The sequence below is a fragment of the Hippopotamus amphibius genome, chromosome 1, assembly GCF_030028045.1.
Source record: "Hippopotamus amphibius kiboko isolate mHipAmp2 chromosome 1, mHipAmp2.hap2, whole genome shotgun sequence".
Classification (NCBI taxonomy): Eukaryota; Metazoa; Chordata; class Mammalia; order Artiodactyla; family Hippopotamidae; genus Hippopotamus; species Hippopotamus amphibius.
In genome coordinates, this window is record NC_080186.1 from 77,597,770 (window position 1) to 77,622,120 (window position 24,351).

Consider the following 24,351-nt stretch of genomic DNA (forward strand, 5'->3'; position numbering starts at 1 on the left):
TAAACCTTCATTCCCTCAAGTAGCAACATTAGAAGTTGAAACCATTTAATGCCATTGTTCTCTTTTGGCTAACCACTGTAGTAACTGTCATGTTCTTTACATGTTTCATGGCAAATATTTAGTTTCAGGTAGATATCAGGTTAACAGCCTTTGATGGACGAGTGAGAGGATCCAACCATCATGTGTATCGTTTTTCCTATGGGAAAACTTGTTTCAAATGACCAATTCACAAACAAAGTCAGGAACATAAAAATTGTGAGTTGCTGACTTCCTGCAACTTGTTTATTTGAAACATGGGTAGTGTATATGCCAAATCCAACAGAAAGAATTATCCAGTCTTCTAGCATCGTTTATCTAAGTTAATTTTTTTAAGAGACTACATGTTCTTCTTAGAGATTTAAAGTTGACCTTGGGAATTGGATAGGAATTTATATGTAAAAAGGCTTTTTCCGACCCTGAGCCCTTTAGGAAGGAGAGAAATTACACAAGGGATGGAATACATATTCTAATCTCATATGCACGCTTAAGATTGTCCAAAATAACTTCACCAAATCTGGGAAGGGAATTGGTAGGAGAAAGAGAATCATTCCCTTTAAAACTTCTTAGCTAACTAGAAAATGAACAGTTCCAGCTTCAAAATGCTTCATTCCTATTTGATTACAACAAAGAATTTACCAAACAAATAAGCTTCATTTCTAGATAGGGGAAAGAAAAGCCTTTACTGTTACAAGGTTCACTGCAACAACAGAAGATCAGGTAATCTAGAATTGTTTAAATTGTTCTAAGTATTGATTTTGGAGACAAAAGTTATTAACAAGGAATTGAGAGGTATGATTCTGTGAGTACTCGCATTTAAAAGACAGATGCAACTAAAGACACTTAAGTCCTAGTTTTCAATCAAGTGAACATACCCACCTTGATACAAAGTAAAAAGAAAAAGTTCATATTTAAAATGTCATGAGGGATCCAAAATAGGAGCTTTCTTGTTAAATAAACTTGGGTCCAAAATCCATCCTCCCATTTTTCTGCCTCAATGTATTAGTTTCTATTTTTGCAATTTAGAAAAAGTACTGCAGAAGCACTCAACGCAGAATACATTTATTTGCAGGTTATTGTGAATAGTAAAGAAAATAAAAATTATTAAATCACTCTGCACATTGCAATTAAACCCACTAAGCCCTTAAAATATGCTTGTTAACTTTAAAAATTGTTTATGGGATGAAACCATTGGACTCCCAAAACTTTTCTTTCCAGTAAAACACCTAAGAGCCTGAATAGGGAACTGAAAACACGAGCACTTTCAGTCCAGTTCTGCCAGACAAGGGAAAATTTCCCAGACTGCCTTACAAATTAACAAATGTCCCTGGAAACCCTGACTTAGTTTCACTTATCTTAGAAAAAGTAGCTAAAAGGTCATTTTCAAACTTTAATAATAATATATGAAAAGCAACAGAATCCCTGAATAGTTGCCCTAATCACACAGACTGCACTGTAAGCTTGGCCAATACATACGCCCTTTAGCAAATAATTCCTTCTGTTCATCCTCTTTCCCTTCACAGTCATACTACATAAGGCTCCACATCATGCGGCATTCTTTAGGAAAGACCCAATACTAATGACTGCCAAAAAATAAAGACTGCAGGAATCAACAAATCAAGTCCCTTAAAATATGCTTTTTAAAAGAAAAATATCTGAAAGGAGTCATGGAGCCACAAACTCCAGATAACATGCTTGAGGTCCCTGCAGAATTATTTCACTGCCTTCTATGATACTGGAATCACTGGAGAGGTAGTAACAATTCTCTTCTGTGGCCAGAATTTCCAATAGGCATTGAATGAATGGAGTTTATATCCTGTTCCATCAAAACAAGGACATAAAATTAAACCATGAGCCATTCTGATGAATATTTGTTCACTCTTGTTTACATGAAGCAGAGAAGTAGCTTTGAAAAGTTGCCACGGACATGCTTTTCCTGAGCAGTAGACTAAAACACTTCAGTAAATATAGAAATATATACACACACAAATGCAAATGTCAGTTCCTTCCCTTTCTAAAATAGTGTATATGCGTGGATGACATATGCATGTGTAACTGTGTGTGTGGCGGGGGCGGGGGGGCACATGTACTAATTGAGAAGAGACAGCATTTAAACTGTCTGGTTGTTTGGTGACACATTCTCAGAGCTCACTGATGTTTCGGCGCACAGCTGCCATGACAGGATTTTAGGGTGCCTTTTAGGAGGTTTCTTATCTTTCCAAGGCTCTCATGGTAGATGCAAGCCTAGCTTCCTCTGGGGGAGAGTTAAGTGGGAATGACAACTGCTATAACACACTTTCACAGCAAGAGCAGTTCAGAGGTGAAAGTCTGAGCTGCAATATCAGAGTCATGCACATATTGCCAAAAAGGTTGGCAACGAAGTTTGAAGGCCATTGATAGACAAATTGATTTCTGATTAAGGTTCTCACCAGCCTTTCTAAGGTCACTGAACCGTGAAGATGATACGTCTTGAATAGCATTTACGTAGGAACTATAGGTAGATAAAAATTACGAGTTTCATTTCAATGTTTCAGCCACTGGGAACACCTGTCCAATTTCTTTTGCAAGGGTCTGATGGATGGCAACCGCACCCCTAGTGTCACCTTTAATTCATAACAGTGCTAAGATAACACCCTTCCTTAGATAAATTCGGCAAACGCAGAGCAATAGTGTTAATTCAGCTCCAACACGAGTCTTTGTTACAGTTCTCATTTCCGTGTAGGCAGCTCAGATAGCTTATCACAGAGCTTTGAACTGACATTCTAGGGTGGCACAATAGGCAATATTACCAGAAGAATCATTAATGGGCATCAAAAAATGTTACTTCCTTCAAAGATACTTTAAGTCTATAGTGTATAAGGCAAAAAGTAAAAGGAAAGCTCTTCCACTTCCCTGTGTAAGATTAAAATCTAATCAGAATGTGTGCAGATTTATTTTTAAGAAACGCTACATGAAATTTAGCTGGAGAAATCTAGTACCTCCATAGAAGCAATTTTTTTTTTTTTTTTCTGAAGAGGGTAATCCACGTGAGCTTCTAATTGAAAAGTTCATCAGTAATGTCAGTAATGCTCCTTCTTAATTTGTCTTGCCTTATTATTCAAAGGTTAAATCCATTTTGTATTTCATTTTGAATCAATGGAAATGATTTAATTTTAGAGCATTAGTAATATCAGCTTATTTAGGCCTGTATTTAAAGAACTAGCTTGAGAGCCCTTTGCAAACAAGACCAGGCTCCACAACAAAACGATACCCAGTCCCTCTTTTAAGGCTATTTTCTAAAATCTTTGGGCCATGACTGTAGAATTCTTCACTCCCCCAAATCACATTAACAATGTTTGACATGATGACAGAGAGAGCAAAAAGAATTCATTCCTGCCAAATAAGTACAGGCAACACTGCTGGGTTTTTTGCAACCATTCTTCTCTTATTCCATTTTGGTAAATTTCTAAGGAATGTTTAAAATCTGTAAGACAGACCTTGGCTTAAGAGGTGGCCTCTCTGCCATTTTCATGGCTGATTTGAGACCCATTATGTACTCCATTCTGCACTGGAAATCCAAGCTGGGGACAAATTTCTGCCTGTCATCTTAGGAAAGGCCAGGAGTTTTGCACCATCCTGTAGTGTGAAAACAGAACATCAAAGCCAGGGTAGGGCTGCCTGCTTCTTTCCTAATCAGCTTGCTGCTTTTTTGAGGCAATCTCGGTTGTCACCATTTCAAGCTTAGAAGGGTAATTTAGTAGGATAGAATATAGTTTAAACAACATCTTCCCAGGGAAAGTGCCTCCTTACACTTAATATTGAATGCAAAAAGGTAATCAGTTAAATAATCATTTGATGCTTGGCTAAGAACCATTGCACGGAGAACGCATTTAGGAAGCACAAAATTCTTTTTTTTTTTAACCTGCTAAGACCCCAAATCAGAAGCCAAGAGTCCCAGATATTTGCCTCATATTGGTCATTCTGTTGCAATGACAGCTGCTTAAAACTATAGCTTATGGACTAAATTTGCTGTACCTCTTACCCCAACAGTATGAGGTAAATTGCAGAGATAAAAGTATTTTACAAGAATTTCTAAAATTTTTAAACAGTTCACTGAAAATGACAGCATGGATAACTCTGTCAATGACCTCTTCTATCTAATGTCAATTTCAGAAGACAAGTTTCCATTGTAAATGTTTAATCAGTGTAGTCCCAGGAACCCAGAGCAGAAAACCTTATCTTCTCTCCCAACTTCTTTGCTTTGCAAGCTCTTTCCTAGCTCTGTCTCAGCTCTTTGCAAGCACTTTAGGTTTTTCTCTCTCAAAAAGCTGGGAGCTCTGCAGGTTCTGAGCTAAAGAGAAGCCCTGTGGTTTGATTCCATTAGTCTGAGCCCTGGTCTGCTGCAAGCAAACTGCAGCATTTCTGTTTGCAAATCCTGCCAACCAGGTTCTAGACCAGCCCCAAACACAGGCTGCACACATATTTCAAGCTGTTCTGCCTAAACCTTGCCTGAAGCCACTCAACCACAGCAGAAAGCATCCTACCTTCCATCATGGTGGCAGAATTGCATTCCTTAATTTCCAAAGAGTCTGAAAAAATACAGGAGGATACGATTCCAGGTCCCAGCTTAGTCCTCACAATGCTGCTGCCGCCGAGAGATCTGCTCTGTCCGCTGCTGAAGCCAAAGGAGACAAGTGTTAACCCCAAAGATAGGCCATGGATGCTGCTGGGCTGTTTCACCTACAAGCTCCCAGGAAGATGCTGCGAGAGAAAAGGAGAGGAACAGCAAGCCGGCCGAGCTGCACCGCCTGCGCTGCCTCGGCCAATCCCTTCAGCTCTGGACCGCGTCACATGGTAGCCAGCCTGCATCTCCTGACACAATACCCCCGGAGAGCGCACAGAACCTATTTCCCGTCCCCATTCCCCTCCACCCCCATCCCCTCCGGCTTGTCACCAAATGCACAGCCCCTTCCCCACCTGGTGACGCACTTCCCCCGCCCCTCCTCTTCGTCTTCTTAAGCCTATTGCAGCGGCTGGGTACCCGAGATTAATTATCAGACGCTGCCACCTTAACCGGGGACTCTGGCATGAAAGAAGCACCTAAGTGGCTCGTTGCGCAGGGGACTCTTCTTTTTCTTTTTCTTTTTTAAGAAAAACTTCTTAATAATTCCGTGTACCTGAAGTCTTGGCTGCACCCTTTCAAGCTCCCACTCCCATCTCCCTTTGCCCTGAAGTAATTTCAAATGTCAGTATCCGTGGCCTCCGCACACATCTGTGACTCTCTCGCGCGCGCTCTCTCCCTCTCTCTCTCTCTCTCTCATTCAGGAGAGAAAAATCAATCCGGCTGACGTCACATCATAAACAATTATCCCCAAAAGGATGATGCAGAAGAAATTTCACCCCAGCTGCCTTCAAGAGAGCCAGAGAATTAATCGCGCATGACATGCCTAAGGGCTGGGAACTGTCATTAAAACAAAGAAACAAAAGAACCCACCCGAGTGGGGCTCTGGAATTGCGCTGGCAACGCTTGAGATAATTTCTGGGGCGGGAGGCGGGAGAGAGGGGAGCAGGAAGGGAGGGAGGCCTCAGCCCGACGGAAGCCAGCTGTGCGCGCCGCTTCCTTTCACCCGGACCTGGGCCGCCCGCCGCCGTGGGGACCGCGCGGCGCAGCTCCGCTCGGCGTTCGAGTCCCGAGTCCCCAGTCCCCAGTGCCCAGTCCCGCCGCCAGCGCGTCCTCCCAGCCCAGCGCACACGCGAGCCGTCGCGCAGCCCCAGGTGGAGTGTGGCTGCTGCTGCCAACTGCAGTCCCTGTAGGAAACCGACTTTCTTCTAAATGACACCTTTTTACCACGCGCCTCCAGCATCTGTAGTCACCTGCAAGCCCATTCATTCACCCCAGTGGAAATCCAGAGGGGGACAAATATGCTGGGTTCTGGCCCGAGGGGTGGATGGAGTCCAGGGTGATGCAGCATCCAGGGATGGGGTCGCGCCCCGCCCTGCCGCTTACGTGGAAAGGATTGGGTTGAGACTCTGTCACCTGACTGGTCCTTAGGAATCCAGGAGACTTCAGAGGGCCCCAAGCCCTGGGGTCTGGCGACCCTCTGTTCCCTTCAAGCAGGCTTAGCCCTCAGAGGGCTAAGGAAGGAGAGGGCAGGTGGAATTTGGGAGGGAAGAGGAGACAAAGGGAAGTGGGAAGGAAAGGAAAGGCCTCTTTAGAACCCTAGGCAACAACAGCAGAAGTGAGCATTTTTCCCTCTACAATCTGGCAACGTGAGTAGGAGAAAGGCCATTACATCACAGAAAAATCATGAGCATCCATATGAAATAACTTTAAGAAGTAAGATGCATTACACCATCAGGGTTGAGTCTCTAATACTATTATTAATAATTTATATTATAAATATACCTATGAACTTTTGATATTTCCCAGCCCTTGTCATAGTCTAGTTCTTTCTACAAGAGCAAATATGAGGTATTGGTGCCACAGACTACTAAAGAAAATATAACTAAAGGAGCTAACTGAAGTACCATATTAAGAGGTGAAAAAAAATCAGTTCCTTAGCAACTTGGAAGTTTTGAAAAACTGATTGTTCTCCCTAAGGACACATATTTCAATGGCCTTAAAATTTCAAAATGAAACTCTCTGGGGAGACACAAATACTTGTGCCTTATTCTTTATGTCCGTGAGGCAGTTGAATTTTAAAAGAGGAAAGAATTCCAAAGTAAAACCTGTCTTGAGTATAAGTTACACTGCTCTGAAAACTACAAGGGTATTATTGCAAAAATCAGGTTGATTAGTGTGGGAGTATTTAGCCAAATGTTTTGTAATGGTTAAGAACATGGATAGATATTGGTGTCAAACAGCCTGGGATCAAGTTCTGTCTCTGCCACTTCATGAGCTCTGTGACCCTGCGCAAGTTATGTAATTCTCTGTGACTCACAGCTTCCTTATCTGTGAAATGGAGATAATAGTACCAAGTTCATAGGACTATAAATAGTACTAATAACAAATCCTTATTAATGGCTTACTGTGTGCTAAGCAGTGTTCTAAATACTTTGCCAGTAAATTACTTAGCATTGTGTCTGGAGCATAATAAACCCTCCATGTTGGCTTTTTAATATTAGTATTATTACCACCAAAGGGCTGCCAGAGGCATCAGAGAAGTCTGCAGCCAACTGAGAGTTATATCACATGCACAGAGAACAACTTAGTGAAAGATTAGGTGATGCATCCAGAGGTATAACATGTCAGAGTTCTCAGAGACTGTTCTGTAGAAGAGTGATTACTAAATAAGATAGGGAGCTCTAAATTAGAAAATTAGCTCAATATAAAATCTGAAGGTAAGTATAAGCACTGAGGTGTAGGGCTAGGCACCTGTCAAAGATGTAAGGGGAGAGGAGAGCCAGAGAAACCCAGGCCTCATGCCTTTTCTCACCCAATCTAAGTTTTACAGTGTGTTAGAGCAAACCTCTCGAATAGGTTCAGTGTGGGCACACGTCGGTTTTGTCTTCCACTAGGAGCAAAGCAACTAGCTAGAGACAGAAAGAGAGTTCAAAGAGTCTTTTGGTCAGTGGGGTGGTCATAGAAAAAAGAAAAGTGTCTAGTTATGATTGTTAGAGAAGGAACAAGAAAGGAATGTATAGTTAAAGATTGTAAAGTCAGTATCAAGGCTGGTTAAACATTATGCAACCTTATCAAAAACTGTTATCATCAATTATAAAAGCATCCGATTCACAAAGTTCTGCTTCAGATAAAAAAAGTGCTCACGTATGTTATCAGAAAAGATTAAGCATTCTAATTTTTTCTTATAGATTTTTGGGGAAAAAAGTTGTTTTCTCAAGAACAAAGACAGTACTTTGATTGTAGCCCCAATTTCATCCCTTCCTAGGGTAGTGTTTTTCTTACCAAAAAGTACAAAGGAGAATTTCTAGCTGCTATAATAATGGAATACATTTTTCAAGTCTTCAGTGGAAGTCAAAGGATCTGTGGAAAAGATCTGACAAATTACTGACTTGCAGCAAAGTACAAGGACTGCCCAGGAGTCTAATCCAGGGTGGTGAGTGTGTGCCCAGATCACACCAGGCTTTTAGAGGGTGCCTGAGACTAGTCCAAGACCAGAAGCTTCATTGCTGAAATCAGTAGACATTTAAATTTTTTTTCTGAGATATTTGTATGCTAATAATGCCCTATTAACACTTTTTTCTTAACAAATCCTATTATATTTTACTATGCACATTGAATTTCTTCACTATATCCCAATTATTGTGTGGGGGGGAGAAATCAGCTCATATTTCAGAAAGAGAAAGAAAATAATGAGAACTGAGTCACAAAGGAAAATGGAAACAAACTTAACACAGAAGGCAAATTAAAAAATGGATCCAGGTATATATCTCCAAGAGAGTAACCTCAGCACAACATTGACTCTGTCCCTCTTGCTATCCCTGCTGAGGCCGTTCAGTGAGTGTAGAAAGGAAAATACTGTCCAAGCCCTGGAAATCAGCAAGGGTCCCACTTGAAGAATTAGATTTCCATGAGATGAAATAGGTGAGGAGCAGAAAATATATATACCCATACTCACTATATTTATACACTTTGTTAAAAGGAAAACCTCCAACTGGAACTTACATGGGCAAAGAAGGGATCTATTTGGGTAGCTCACAGCACATGAAGCACTGCACAGCTGAAAGAAAGTAGGAATTCAATCCTCCAGGAAACGTTGTGACCAGAACCAAGTACTTACAACTCTCTTTCTCCCAGCACATCAGCTTCTTTTTGCTTCCTAGTTTTCCCTCCTGTGATCAGAGAGCTGGCCATTTAAATCCTTTAAGCTCACAGCTTGACTATCTAAGATCTACTTCAAAAAAACTTCCGGGAAGGTCTCTGGTTGACTCTGGCTTGGATCACTGTTCAACCTTTGAACACATTAATGAGGCCAGGCTGATGAAGTCTCATTATAGACTTACTCAAACCAAAACTTTCATTGGATTTCATCACATGCCCACTACTGAGACTAAACATGGGAGAGAGATAGGCAAGTTTCTATGACAAACAATCTTTAATAATATGAACCCTTCATATGGTTGGAGGGGTAGAAGGGACATTGTCAAAGGAAGAAGGGAACTATTACCAGAACAAATGTGGGGAGAGCAACTATGAAGCAAAAACTGCCCATCATGTAGACATTACTCAGTGCACCTATGATAAAAGTTACAGAAGTCTTCATGGTGGCAGAGGGTCTCAGAATGCCGCACTCATCCCATTCAGTGTATTGGTGAGGTTATTCGTATATTCTCACTCACTATATCCAGAGAGAAACTTGCAGACCCTGTAGTCATCCTCCTCCTCACTGTGGGGAAGCATGGCAGAAAAGGGGAGAGTTGACCCTACTTGTTTACCCATGGACACCAAAAACGTGCCCTGAAGTGTCTGCCACCGATTGGTCCATCGCTGCCCAGGGAACCACGTATCCAGACTTCAACCGGTACTGCACGAACTTCCAACAGCTGGGAGTAATGCTTTATCTAGACCTACACTGACAAAGATAAGTGGTAAAGATTGAATTCACTAGCAGAATCAGCAGTTTCAAAAGAGGGGAAAGTAAATGATTATAGCTCACTGAAGCAAAGGAAATGTGGAAAACCAGAGAAGCATTTTTTTTTAAAAATCAATTTTTTTCCTTTGATAGCATTTCAAGGATATAGCAGCAGTAAATAAGAGCAGACTGCTATGATAAAAGAGCATACTGAGGGCCAGAAAGAGAGCATGGAAGTAATAAAAAACATTCTTATTAAAAATTTTAAACGTTATAGTTATAATGAAAGATATGATGGACACTGCCAACAAAGAATATTGACAGTCCTGGTGGCAATGTGCTTGAAATATGACACACAGCAGCATTCACTGGCCCAGGCAGCGTGGAATTCTCTTACTCTTTGCAGAATCAGTTAACTTAGTTACAACTTTAACAGTTCAAGAAAGTGGAGAAAGAGAGAAAGATCTGAAATTCACTTATGAATTATGAAATCTGACAAAAATAATTAAAAAATATCTCAATCTTGCTTCCAAATACTGATGTAAAACTTTTAAATAAAATAACGGAAAACAGAATCCAGCTTTTCAAAAACATTATATGTATTTGTATATAATTATACACATATACTTATATAATGTTAGACTTCATTCTAGAAGAAACAGTAATTCAACGTTAAGAAATCTAATACTTATTATTCACAATATTAAGCTATTGAAAAGAAAATTATATTATCTCCACAATTGCTGAGAAGATATGGAATAAATTTCAACTTTAATACTCATTAAATAAATAAAAACCTATTAACAAAGAAAGAGATAAAAAGTTCCTTAGTGTGATGAGATAAATAAATCTCTTCCCCAAACCTGTCATCTTGTTAAATGGAGACATGTTGAAAACAATCTTCATTAAAATCAGAAATAAGACTTAAACCATGCTTGTTATTTAATATTTAATACTGTTCTAATGGATGCTGGCCCAAAAATTAGGAATAAAAGGTATAAAATTGTGTCAGAGATAGTAATACGTATTCATCACAGCGCTTTCTCTATCTGGATACGTAGGAAGACTGCATTTGTTGGCTTTCCTTGCATCTGGGTGGAGTTATATGACTGAATTAAGGCAATGGAATTTTCCAGGCCTGGCTTTTACAGACATCTGCATACTCTCCATACCTCTTTTTCCCCTCCATATGGCTGAGAGCTACTTGATCTTCATTAGACTTTGAAAGTGCAAGAAATAAACTTTCGCTGTGTTAATCTCTATGCTCTCTATATACATTATATATGTGAATATTTGTTTGCACATTATGTGTGTGAATAATCTTTTATGAATGATATATCCAAAAGTATATATTTTTAAAAGAGCTAGAGGAAGAGTAACCCAAACAGAGGACACTCCAGGTGTAGAGGCCATCAAAAGGGAGAGAACACTGAGCAACACCATGGCAGTTGGCAAGAACAAGTGCCTTACAGAAGGTGGCCAAAAGGCAGGCAAGAAGAAAGTGCTTGACCCATTTGCTAAGAAAAACTGGTATGATGCGAAAGCACCAGCTATGTTCAATGTAAGAAATAGTGGGAAAAACACTAATCGCCAGAACTTAAGGAACCAAAATTGCAGCTGATGACTTCAAGGGCCATGTTTTTGAAGTGAGCCTGGATGATCTGCAGAATGATGAAGTTGCATTTAGAAAATTCAAGCTAATTACTGAGGATGTTCAGGCAAAGACTGCCTGATTTCCATGGCATGGGTCTTACCTGTGACAAAGTGTGCTCCATGATCAAAACATGGCAGACCGTGATTGAAGCTTATGTTGATGTCAAGACTACCCACGGCTATTTGTTTCATCTATTCTCTGTGGGTTTTACTAAAAAAAAATGCAACAATCAGATTCAGAAGACCTCTTATGCCCAGCACCAACAGGTCTGCCAAATCTGGAAGAAGATGATGGAAATAATGACCCAAGAGGAGCAGAAAAATGACTTGAAAGAGCTAGTCAATAAATTTATTCCAGACAGCATTGGAAAAGACATAGAAGAAGCTTGCCAATCTATTTATCTGCTCTATGATGTCTTTGTTAGAAAAGTAAACATGCTGAAGGAGCCCCACTTTGAACTGGGAAAACTCTGAAGCTTCATAGTGAAGGTCATAGTTCTTGGAAAAGCTACTGGAGATGAGACAGGTGTTAAAGTTGAATGAGCTGATGAACATGAGCCACTAGTCCAAGAATCTGTTTAAAATTCAGACTTCTAATGGTGACAAATAAAAGATCTTATTTGTAATACTTTTTTAAAAAGGGAAAAAACTAGATCTGTTCTAGAATCTAAAACTGCACTGTCTAATATGGAAGTCACTACTACATGTGGCTATTTAGCAATTGAAATGTGCCTAGTCTGGCAGAAAGCAAACTATAGTTACCAAAGGGGAAAGGTGGGGGGATAAATTAGGACTTTGACATTAACATATACACACTACTATATATAAAACAGATAACCAACAAAAGGACCTACTGTATAGCATGGGGAAGTATACTCGATATCTTATAATAACCAATAATGGAAAAAGATCTAAAGAAGAATATATATATATGTATATATATGTGTATATATATGGGGAGAGAGAGAATATACATATTTTATATTTATATATATAAAAGAATGTACATATATATATATAAAACACTGAATCACTTTGTTGTACACCTGAAATTATTACAACATTGTAAACCAACTATATTTCAATAAAAATAAAAAAAGGGGCCTAGTCTGAATTGAGATATGATGTAAGTGTAAAATGCACGCCAGATTTCAAAGAGAGTACAAAACAAAGAGAATCTAAACTATCTCATTAATAATTTTATAATGATTATATATTGAAATGATAATATTTTACACATTTGGTTAAATAAAATATATTAGCGAATTAATTTCACTTGTTTCTTTTTAGTGTGTGTACTTGAAAATTTCAAGTTACACAGGTGGTTCACTTTTGCGGTTCACCTTATATTTCTATTGGACAGGGCTGTTCTAGAGACGGACAGAAAGTCAGCCTAACAAACATTGGGGTAAGCAGGAGACGGGTTAATTTAAGAGGTTATGTGTTAAGGGTGTATCACTACCACAGTCACATTTATTCCTTTCTTCATCTAAGAAAGAAATTTTAGAAATTATCTGTGCCCAGGCACTGTGTCAGGTTTGGGGACACAAAGATGAAAAATGCATAAACCTTTCAAGAAGCCTATAGCACAGGGGAGGAGGCAGATGAGCAAGCGAAGAATTACAGTACCGATTTATAAATGTCCAGAGTTAAGGCAATACAAAGGAGGGACATCTAGGGTAGCGGGTAGGCAAAGAAAGCTTTCAAGAAGAGTTACTGCTTGAGCTGTCTTTCAAGGGCAAGTAAGATACTCTTACAGACCCACCCTTATTCAGCCCTATCCCCTCCTCATTTCTCTCCAACTTCAATTTCTGCTCTGATAGACCTTTCAGTGTTCTGTCTGGATCTCTTGTTCAACAGTTGACAAAAATGCCCATAGTCAAACGTTAGCATCATCTTGCTTAAACTCAATCCTGGTTTTCCTTTAACAACATATTTTCTTTTTCCTCTGTATCCACTCTACTGGAGACCATCTCCCTCTCCCATACCTTACCCTTCATCCCCAGCTCACTAGGTGAGGAGGGGTTGGCATTTTCTTAGTTCCCCATTTCGTCTTCTGTGTCAATCATTTGCTGCCATTGCCAAAAACATCTTCGAGGTCCATCCTGCCTGCTTTCCCCCACTTAGTTGCTTTTCCTTTTATCAACCTCAGACCAACTCCAGGTCAAACTTTCCTCTATGACTTCAGCAGCTGTATCACAGTCCTCCTCTTTATCTCACCACCTGTCCTCATTATTCATGACTTCAGCCTCTCTTCCATCATCCAGTGTACGTATATCACAGTTCCTTGGCTTTCTCAAGTCCGATGACCTTAATTCCCTTAATTTGCATTGTATCTTAGTCACTAAAAGTATAGCCATATTTTGGACCTCACCTTTGTTTGTTTTTATTATTTCACACTATATATTTCCCTGACCCCTGGGCTATGTACCTACCCTTCCCCACCCTCCACACGCCATACATATGCCTTCACACCACCTGAATCTGCTTTTGCTTATTATTGTGATCCCTAGGGCTGTGGCTCTTCCTTGTTCACTTCTCATAGCTTTGGGAGTAAAATCTGTGGTGAGGTAAGAGGAGGGAGTCTGGAAAACAATTTCTCCCTCAAAACTCAATAATATCTGCTCTAGTCATTTTTTCTTGGCACTCACCTGGAATGCCTACTTTTATCTTGACAAATATCCTTTCTTCAAGGTCAAACTCAAATTCTCTCCAGGAAACCAAGCACGTGGATCTTTCCTTTTTTAACTCCTACTACATGAACCAAATCAACTTTCGATTATATAGCTTGTCATCTCCAGATTATTTCTTACCTATTAGTCATTGCCCCAACAGAAATCTATAAGAAAAGGACCATACCTTCTATTTCTTCGACATTTCCTGCACAAATAACACAAGGCTGGATGTATATTTGGTGCTTAGATAATTATTTGACAAACAAATATATCATTTTTTATTTTGTTACGTAAATCCAGTAACAAAGCATTATTCTGCTTTTTCTCATAATTTCTTTGGCAGTGAAAAAAATTGAGGAGAAAATGAAAGTTTCTTGTTTGATCGCCTCAGAGAGGTCTGTGAAAATTCCAGTGGGAATGTAAACCTGGCAATTACTCCTCAGATTGGGTCCAGAAGCCAGATCTGGTTGGGTGGGGTTTTTATTAGAGCAATCAGAAACTGAAACCACAGAGCACCATGATAACAGCCAGAGTTTATGAGCATCTCATAGCATTCCATATTTTATTAAGCATTCTACAGGCAGTCTACTAAATACTCCATGATTATTATTTCATACAATTCCTCCAAATCTATGAGTTAGGCATTCTATTCCCATTTTACGGATGAGGAAATAAAGACTCAGAAATAGTAAATGACTTGTCCAAGAGAATAGCAATTATCAGAGTTGGGGTTTGAACTCACATGCATCTAACTCTAAAGCCCATGACTTACCCTTAAAATTCTATGAGTATAAATTTGTTTTGTGAATATTAATTGGTTTGGGGTGTTTAATATTCCTCATTTCCTTCTTCCTACCACACTCCATCATGAATAAGAAATAGTTACTGTCATCTCTCAACATGACAATACCTCCCTACCCATAATGTTTGGTCAAGGGAGAGATATCTGCCCAAGCTGAGCCAACCATACCTGATTTCCCAGATCATAACCCACACTGGCCCAATTAGAATTCTTCCCCCAAATTCAAGAAACTAAACCTGTGAGTGAGAAGATTTTCCTGTTAGGTACTCAAAGCTGAAGCCATGGCATGTCCTTCACCTCCTGAAAGAAGACTGTGTGCAGGAGAGAATAAAACTGTCATGGAGAGAGAGGGACAGCCAGCCAGCCCTATTGCCTGTGAACCACACCCCCCCACCTTTTCTCCTTTGCTGTTTCTGACCTTCCCATAGTTAGTGGAACCAATAACTTCCTCATTTTGCCCAAGCAAGTTCTTTCTGTCATTTGCAAAGGAGTCATAAACGATTCAGCCCAACCCAGGAAGTGCTGAAGGTCAAAAATCAGTAAAATTAGGATGTGTTAACATAATGAAGAAGGAAATGAAATGTTGGAAGCAAGAGACAAAGCCAAGAGGTTGCAAATCAGACAGTAACAAGAGTGGATTAGGGAATGAGAGACAATGGAATTAAAGCCACCTAAGACCACTTATCCTGGAAGAGCTTTGTGAGACCTAAAATTTTCTTTTTAAAGATCAAAATAAGAGTCAGTAGTTCAGCTTAGTTCAAAGACATGGATGGAGTAAGAGCAATAACCAGAATTTCAAAGATAAAATTATTCCTTTTAAGAATTAAGCCCAAATAAAGCTATCTCCATCTTAAAAGAGTGTTTTTTTACTGGTATCACTACCTTCTTTTTAATGACCATTACAAACTAAATAAATCATATGCTAGACCCAAGGAAGGAATCAAAAGGAAATCAAAGATATTTGAATATGTAATATGTCATATTGGATAAGAACTAAAGTTATATAGAATTTACTCACAGAAGAAAAAGAGTCTTGGCTCTTGGTAGACTTAATATTGCCAGGATGATGCGTTGAGATTTAGATTAGGTGAGAATCAGTCTTTGATAATGGACCAGAGAGGCACACTAATATGCCTGTAAAAAAGAAGCTTTCTCAGTCTGCATTTTCATTTCAGAAATATAGTTGCATGAGCTTAATTTCCTAGCTGGGTTTACCTGGAGATGGATGTCAAGGAGCAAGCTCTAAAATGTAAATAATTCATTGGTTCACCAAGTGATTTTCAAAGCTACCACGGACTTTAGTGCCTTGACCTCTGGGAGAAAGGGGTGAAGGCTTGGACTGAAGCTTTTTTTAGCAAATCCTTTGCATTCAAAACCCATAAGCTTCTTGTCCCTGTCAGCAAGTGTCCAGAAGGTGCCTTGTCAACAGATCCCATTCTAGGGGAGCACTGCTGGGAGCTGACAGAAGTGGGAGGAGCCCTAGGAGCTTCTGCTACAATCTGGCCTGCCACGTGAATTGAAGACTGCTTTGGTTTTGCAGCTGGAAGTAAATTACATTTCTTTGATTCACTTTCTGTTTTGTGATGTGGGTGTACGTGTACGTGGTATGGGTGGTTTAGACATGCACACGCACACATGCAAGTGTGTTTATCAACTGAAATTGGGCAGTGTTTTCACATAGTACATAGTCCAGTAAAGATTGTTGAATCTCCAACTGCTTCTGTGGATTTTGCAACTGCTGTCCAGAACAAGAGCAGTATCCAATTCAACTCATTGCAGAATCTGCCACCAAGAGTGGCAAGTTGTATGATCAAAAATTGTTGAGGGCTGCTAATTTAAATGGATCAATATGTGCCCAAGGCATCATATGAGTCATTCCACGTTTGTTTTTGCAGAAGGCTGTATGTATGTATGTATGTATGTATGTATGTATTTAGTGTCATATCACAATTCATTGTTCCTAAGAATAAAAATAGGTGCTAATTTATTTTTTAAGAGATATAATTGACATACAATAAACTGCATATATTTAAAGTGTAAGATTTGAAATTTTTTTCTTATTAGTAATGTATATATGGCATTTCCAATCTCCCAGTTTTAAAGGGGGCTTTAAAATTAGGCCATAGCTTAGGATTTACACTCAAAAAAGAGCTGCTTATACAATTGCTTTTTTTTTCTCTTTAAGAAAATCATTGTGCCTCTATTTAGTCACTTCACTGGAAATAGGCCATGGTGAAGTGTTTCTACCATAAAAAGGACAAATTACTAAGTTCTCTAAATCTTATCACTTTTACAGTTGACAATTAAATCAAATTATTACACCCATAAAATGGAATAAGAGAAGGTCCTTGCTAAATAAATCATTTCAGTTTCAGGGTTGCTTGATAAATAGTGATAGGAATATAAATTCTATTAAGTGAGAAACTCTACACTCTAAATTGGATACACATGGTGGACTTGAGAAATGAATTTCAGATGAGAAATATATTCACTTTGTGAACCAAAGTAATATAGTGGTTGCTAAATTCATTAAGGCATTAGCTGATCATAATTCAGTGTGTCAATTTAATGTTATGGGTGATAAGTTTACTCTAGTTCTAGTTCTGATCTGTAATAACCATGGATGTGTTTGTGTCCCCATTTTCAGACCATGCCTTTTTCAATCCTTTTGAACTAGCATCGTTGATACCTTTTGTCTTGGCTTCAACTGCACTTCTTATGAAGCTCTTCTGACAAGAGCTAGAAAGAATGTCAGTAATTGCATTCATTCCTCCCAGCAGGTGAAGCCTAGAATCATCTGTGTTTGCAGTGTGGAGTCAGTGTACTGAGATCAACTCTGGGTGCTTGAGTGCCCTCCACCATTTTATCCTGGTCCACATCCCTTATCTGTCCTTAGTTTTCCTCCCAGCTTCTTCAGAGGACCTGCTTATCAGGGGCTCTGGCACCTTTTCTGGTTTTACCAAAGAATTTCTCTGGTATCCATCTTCCACTTGCAGTTTTACATCACTGGACATGACTGCCACAGAGGCCACGAGTAGTGAATATAAAACAGTAATAGAGGATCACTCATTGTATCAGTCTGAGTTTGCTCAAGAAAATTGAGGCACTGCAAGTATTGATGGGTGTAACTGATGTTTGATAATGAAGACAGGGCTTACACAAATGTGGAAAGAGCTACAGGATTATCACTCTGGATGCCTGAAGCTAGAGAATTAAGAAAAAGTCATAAATGTCAGACTGAAGCAAAGGAATAAGGAAAGAAGCATACCATTTATGGAGGAGTTTTCAAACCACTATGACTGCTGGGTGAGAGCTCATGAAGGAGTATGGAAGCTTACCACGTGGGATTATAATAACTTTCCAAAAATTCATTTGCTTTACTTTAACTTCCAAATCTCAAGAAAGTTGCTCTCATTGGAAAACTCTAATCCAGAACCATGTATGGAAGGAGACTTTAGGAAACATACTTTCCAGGCTCAAAAGGGGATCTTGAAGATACTGCTAAATTAATAACAAACAATCTAACAGAGTCAACCCCTTTGGAAATTTTACAACTATACTGCATTCCTTTGAACTGCATTTAACTCAATAAGTAATATAAGGACATCATGCTTTTAATTAGCACAATCCAACCATCCTTTGACAACCAAAGACCAACAAACTCTCTTTCCAAAGAGTAGACTTGTCTCATATATTATTTTAACTATTTCTAAATGATGCCTTACCCTCTTTAGCTAAGTTATTCTTGCCCCTTTGAAATCCTAAATACAAATGCTGAAATAGATAATCATTATTAAAATATCTAATGTTAGATAATACAACAATGAAGAGACAGAACAGAAAAGAGTAATTCATTAATGTATGTAAATATAAACAAATCAAAGCAATATGGAAAATGAGTGTAATCACTACAGTTATTGTTTCTACAAGTGATGATTTGGCCATAATTGCCATTTATATCTTTTTTATTCCACTAAACTTTCCTTAGCCTCTTTGTCTTCAGTAAGTGTTTCATTTGGTTGTGGTGTTTTGTTCAATGGAATTACCCAAATCCTCCTGAAGGATCTCTGTCATCAGCAGTCTTGTCTGTATTAGATTTCTACAGTTTCTCATTATCTTTTGCTAGAGGACATAAGAGTGCAAAGAAACATGCCCATAGAATATTCTGGGTTATAGTCATGTCCTCTTTACTCCCATTTTGTAGTAGCAACATAATTTCCCCTTTATAATCAGAATGAATTACTCCAATATTATAGTAACACCCTCCTTTGCTATTGCTTCAGGTGGCATGAAGTACCCATAGTGGCGAGAGAGCAGTGGCAGTTTCTAGTGCATAATTACTATTCTGTGTCCCCTGATGTGTATCCCCTGATTCTAGGAATTAAGATCTTAAAGCAGTAAGCCCAAGTTGTAATAATGGGAGTGGAAAATTTTGCTAGTAGATTGTTAGGGGTAATAATGAGAGAATCCAGTTCCATTTCCACCCTATATTTCCTAAATCCATATATCCTGGCTATGGGTGGAATAACATCATAAACTGATGGCTGATTCAAAGCATATACAATATCCTGAGGATATTTTCCCAGACTTCCATAGTTTGTCAAGCACCAAAAGCCCTCCATCTATAACTTACAGAGGGTTATATTGTCCCCCTGGTCATTGAAAGTCTCCTCTGTTGGGGTAGCCCTTTCATGAACATTTTATATGAGAGACAAAAATCCTCATATCCTGTGCCAGTTGGAAAATTACATCCACTTATGTCTTCTCCGGACCTCCTTGTCTATGGTTTTTCAATTTTGTGTCTTCTAAGTCCATGATCATCTAGCTAAACTGTTAGCCACTGCCCACAAAACAGCATAGATCCATACCTCTGCTAACACTGCCTTCCAAGAGAAATAAGCAACAAGGGGCCTCGCTCGAAGTTCTTCGTGCTGGCAGGATTTCTCTTCACGACTCCTCTTTAGGATCACCCCTGGGTGATGCTGCAGTGTTGCAGCTGCCCACTTTCAGCTGTTACTGGGATATAATACAGAATCATCTTGTGAACAAGCTCTGTGTTTTGTCATTGAGCTGATCATAGAGGACTCACTATGCAGCTAGAGATGCTGATTGAGGAAAAGAAGTCTGGCACCAGGAGTAGGGACCATAGGAGTCTGAGTAATTCATCTGGGCAAATTGCTTGTGCCTCCAAGAGCTGCTTGGGCCCTATCTTGTACATAGTGCTTGATGATGAAGTGCTGTTGTACACATCCAAATTTATAACTTTATGAGCCAGACAACACACATGTTATGAGAAAAGCTTGTAATTTTATGATGGGAAGCTTAGGTCATATGGTAACTTGGTGGCCCGTTATCACACGTTCAATCTCTTTTAGGATGCAGGAGCAAGCTGAAAGCTGTTTCTCAAAAGGACAATAGTTATCTGCAGAAGAAAATATAAATTTACTCCAAAATTCAAAAGGTCTGCACTGTTATTTATCTATAGGACTTGCCAAAGACTCCATTTAGCATTCATGTCTGTCATAGATACCACACCACCATTGGGAATGCAGGCTTATACGGCTCAAGTGGCAAAACAGCTTGAACAACAAGCAACCTGGACCTGTTGCATAGCTTTTCCTTGCCCTGTTTTCCACTCAAAACTGGCAGTCTTAACAGATTACTCAGTAAATGGATAAAAGTCATGTTCCTAAATGAGGTATAGATTGCCTTTAAATCCAAAGAGGCACCCTAGGTCTGTTACCTTTTTCTTACTGATTGGAGCCACTTGTCCTTCACTTTGTAGAGACTATTTCAACGTATCTCAGAAATTCCTAGATTGTTTAGAAATTTCACCGAGTTTGGAAGCCCTGAATTTTGTGATCTTACCCCTGGCATGCTTGGGTTTCATTAAGGTATACAAGGATAATAGCTACTTTCTGCTCACTAGTTTCAATCAGCCTGGCAGTATTAATGCAGTGGACCAGAATAACGTCCCATGGAATCACTAGATAATCAAGGTCCTTGAGCCCTGGAGTATTGCAGAGGTCTGAGGTAAGGCAACCTGGTGAAGGTACATTGTTCCTCCCTCTGTATGAAAGAATACTTGTTCTAGTTGTGTTTACTAACAAGTGTAGGAAAAAATGTACCTGCTAGATCAATAGCTACCTGTTAGATATCAGGAGCTGTGTTGATTTACTCCAGTAAAAATCCACATCTGGTTAATAGTTTCTGCTGAAGTCACCATCTGGTTAAGTTTATGATAATTCACTGCCATTTCCAAGATTTCTGTCAGCCCTGACCAAGTAGATAGGTTGAATGGGTAAAGTGGTAGAGACCAATCTCTCTCCATATTTCAGGGCTTTGATCAGTATTACTTTCAATTTACATTTCAGTAGGAAGAGGTCTTTTCCACCATAATACCTGCCACTCTGCGCATCAAGGTGCTAATATGAGAAGTCTGTATATGCCTATTCTAACTATGTATTCAGAACTAGGAAAATAGCCAGAAGCTTGGATTTAGAGACTGGCATGAGCCAAAGCTCCATTAACCACCTGTCCTCTGTAAGTCCCTACTTAGACTAGTGGACCCCAGTGGCATTTGTGTCTCCAGGAATGAGCAGCGGTTCAGGGTCAGTTTCCATTAATCCCTGTAAGATTTGACTAGCTTCCTTTTCTCAGTGTGCAGTCACCCTGGTAAATGGACACAAGTCCCTTTGGGAAGGTTGAGAGGCAGACTTACAGTCCCATTTTTATGAGTATAGCAGACCTTCACTTAAAGTGACCTTGAATATAGCATATTAATTTCCTATGGCTGCTGTGATAAATGACCACAAATGTAGTGTCTTAAAACAATGCAGGTACTAGTTTATTAACTTACAGTTTTGGAGGTCAAAAGTCCAAAATGGGTCTCACTGGCCTAAAATGAAGGTGTTTGTAGGGTTATGTTCCTTTCTAGAGGCTTCAGGGGACAATTTGTTTCCTTGCCTTTTCCAGATTCTAGAGGCTACTTGCACTCTCATCATATATCTTCAAAACTAGCAGGGACCAGGTATTTCAAAATGACTCCTTTCCCCTCTCCTCGCTGGAAGCCTGAGGGGATCCTTTTCTGATATTTACTGACAGTTTCTGTAGGTAAATCTCACAAAATCATGAGGGCCTTTATGCTTGGATGCGTCTGGAGTTTTAAATCTCAGAGCTGTTCACACTGAGTCTCCAGCAAGCGATTGATTACAGCTCAAGTTTTCCTCCCCCAGCACTGGCTCCTGGGGCGGTTTTCCACTGTTGACAACTCTTCAAGGACAAATACTGAACCCTGTGGTGGGAATAAAGAATATAACAGATTGCCACATAGACTAAAAAATAATTTAGCACTCAGCAGAAAAAGAAGTGAGAACTCAAGTTGAAACAGCCTCTGTGGACAATATCACCACAACACTTACAGACACTGAGAACCATGGAAGCCTGAAGCAACCAGAAGCCATCTCCACCAATACATGGAAAAGGGAAAGAGCTTAACTGAAAAAAGAAAAAACAGAGCTAGGAGTACCAGAAATACATCTCTGATGACTTTTTGAGCCTTAGGACTCAGCTGTGTCTGTAACCATTTAGCTGAATTGAAAAGTTTTTTTTATTTTTCAAATGAAGTTTGGGGGTTTTATAGTTTACAACTGTAAGACGGAAGAAATACTATTGTTAAACCTCTGATTAGGGTGATTTGATTAAAGGCACTATAAATCGTTCAAGTGTCTTTTGAAATAGCTTTAAACAATATGATTTTATAGTAAATATGCTTGATTTATTGTATATAAAGTAATTTTAAGTAAGTATAATTCTTAAAATAGTTGTAGCAGAAGTATTCATTTAACATTTTATTTATTCCTTTTTGTTTGTAATACTTTGTACTTTAATTTTTCATTAATTTAGATGTTATTTTACATTATTTTATTTTATTATATTTTATTTTTTAAGCTCTTTATTGGAATATAATTGCTTTATACTCCTGTACCAGCTTATGAGGTACACCAAAGTGAATCAGCTGTATTTATACATATATCTCCATATCCCCTCCCTCCTGCGACTCCCTCCCACCCTTCCTGTCCTAGGCCTCTAAGGCATCACCCATCATCGAGTTGATCTCCCTTTGTTATACAGCAACTTCCCACTAGCTATCTATTTTACAGTTGGTAGTGTATCTATGTCTATGCTTCTCTCTCACTTCGTCCCAGCTTCCCATTTGCACCCCACCCCCCGAAAGCTCCATGTCCTCAAGTCCATTCTCTACATCTGCATCTTTATTCTTGCCCTGTCACTGGGTTCATCAGTACCATTTTTTTAGATTCCATATATATGGTTAGCATACAATATTTGTTTTTCTCTTTCTGGCTTATTTCACTCGGTATGACAGACTCTGGGTCTATCCACCTCATTACATATAGCTCAATTTCATTCCTTTTTATGGCCGAGTAATATTCCATTGTATATATGTGCCATATCTTCTTTATCCATTCATCTGTGGATGGGCATTTAGGTTGCTTCCATGTCCTGGCTATTGTAAATAGTGCTGCAATGAACATTATGGTACATGCTTCTTTTTGGTTTATGGTTTTCTCTGGGTATATGCCCAGTAGTGGGATTACTGGGTCATATGGTAGTTCCACTTTTAGTTTTCTATGGAACCTCCAAACTGTTTTCCATAGTGGCTGTACCAGCTTACATTCCCACCAACAGTGCAGGAGAGTTCCCTTTTCTCCACACCCTCTCCAACATTTGTTGTTTCTAGATTTTTTGATGATGGCTATTCTGACTGGTGTGAGGTGATACCTCATTGTGGCTTTGATTTGCATTTCTCTAATGATTAGTGATGTTGAGCATCTTTTCATGTGTTTGTTGGCCATCTGCATGTCTTCTTTGACGAACTGTCTATTTAGCTCTTCTGCGCATTTGTGGATTGGGTTATTTGCTTTTTTGGTGTTAAGCTGCATGAGCTGCTTATATATTAATCCTTTGTCCATTGCTTTGTTTTCTCCCATTCTGAGGGTTGTCTTCTTGTCTTTTTTATGGTTTCTTTTGCTGTGCAAAAGCTTTTGTTTCATTAGGTCCCATTTGTTTATTCTTGATTTTATTTCCATTATTCTATGAGGGGGGTCCAAAAGGATCTTGCTTTGATGTATGTCATAAAGTGTTCTGCCTATGTTTTCCTCTAAGAGTTTTATAGTGTCTGGCCTGATATTTAGGTCTTTAATCCACTTTGAGTTTATTTTTGTATATGGTGTTAAGAAGTGTTCTGATTTCATTATTTTACATGTAGCTGTCCAATTTTCCCAGCGCCACTTATTGAAGAGGCTGTCTTTTTTCCATTGTATATTTTTGCTTCCTTTGTCAAAGATAAGGTGCCCATATGTGTGTGCATTTACCCCTGGGTTCTCTATTCTGTTCCATTTTTCTCCCTTTCAATTTTTGGCCAGTACCATACTGTCTTGATCATTGTGGCCTTGTAGTATAGTTTGAAGTCAGGAAGCCTAATTCCACCAACTCTGTCTTTCCTTCTCAAGATTGCTTTGGCTATTCGGGGTCTTTTGTGTTTCCATACAAATCGTAAGATTTCTTGCTCTAGTTCTGTGAAAATTGCCATTGGTAATTTGATAGGGATTGTGTTGAATCTGTAATTGCTTTGAGTAAGATAGTCATTTTC

The 24,351-nt window shown here is 39.2% G+C and overlaps 1 protein-coding gene and 1 pseudogene across 1 annotated transcript in view; one reads left to right on the plus strand and one right to left on the minus strand.

Moving 5' to 3' along the window:
- SGIP1 (SH3GL interacting endocytic adaptor 1) overlaps positions 1–4,833 on the minus strand; it is a 212,021-nt gene extending 207,188 nt beyond the window's left edge. The window contains exon 1 of the mRNA XM_057717165.1: positions 4,560–4,833. Within this exon, the coding sequence (XP_057573148.1) occupies positions 4,560–4,569 (10 nt within the window). The 5' untranslated portion in view covers positions 4,570–4,833. The remainder of the gene's footprint in view (positions 1–4,559) is intronic.
- Positions 4,834–10,989: 6,156 nt separating this feature from the next.
- On the plus strand, positions 10,990–11,675 carry LOC130860431 (40S ribosomal protein S3a-like; annotated as a pseudogene).
- Positions 11,676–24,351: the final 12,676 nt, after the last annotated feature.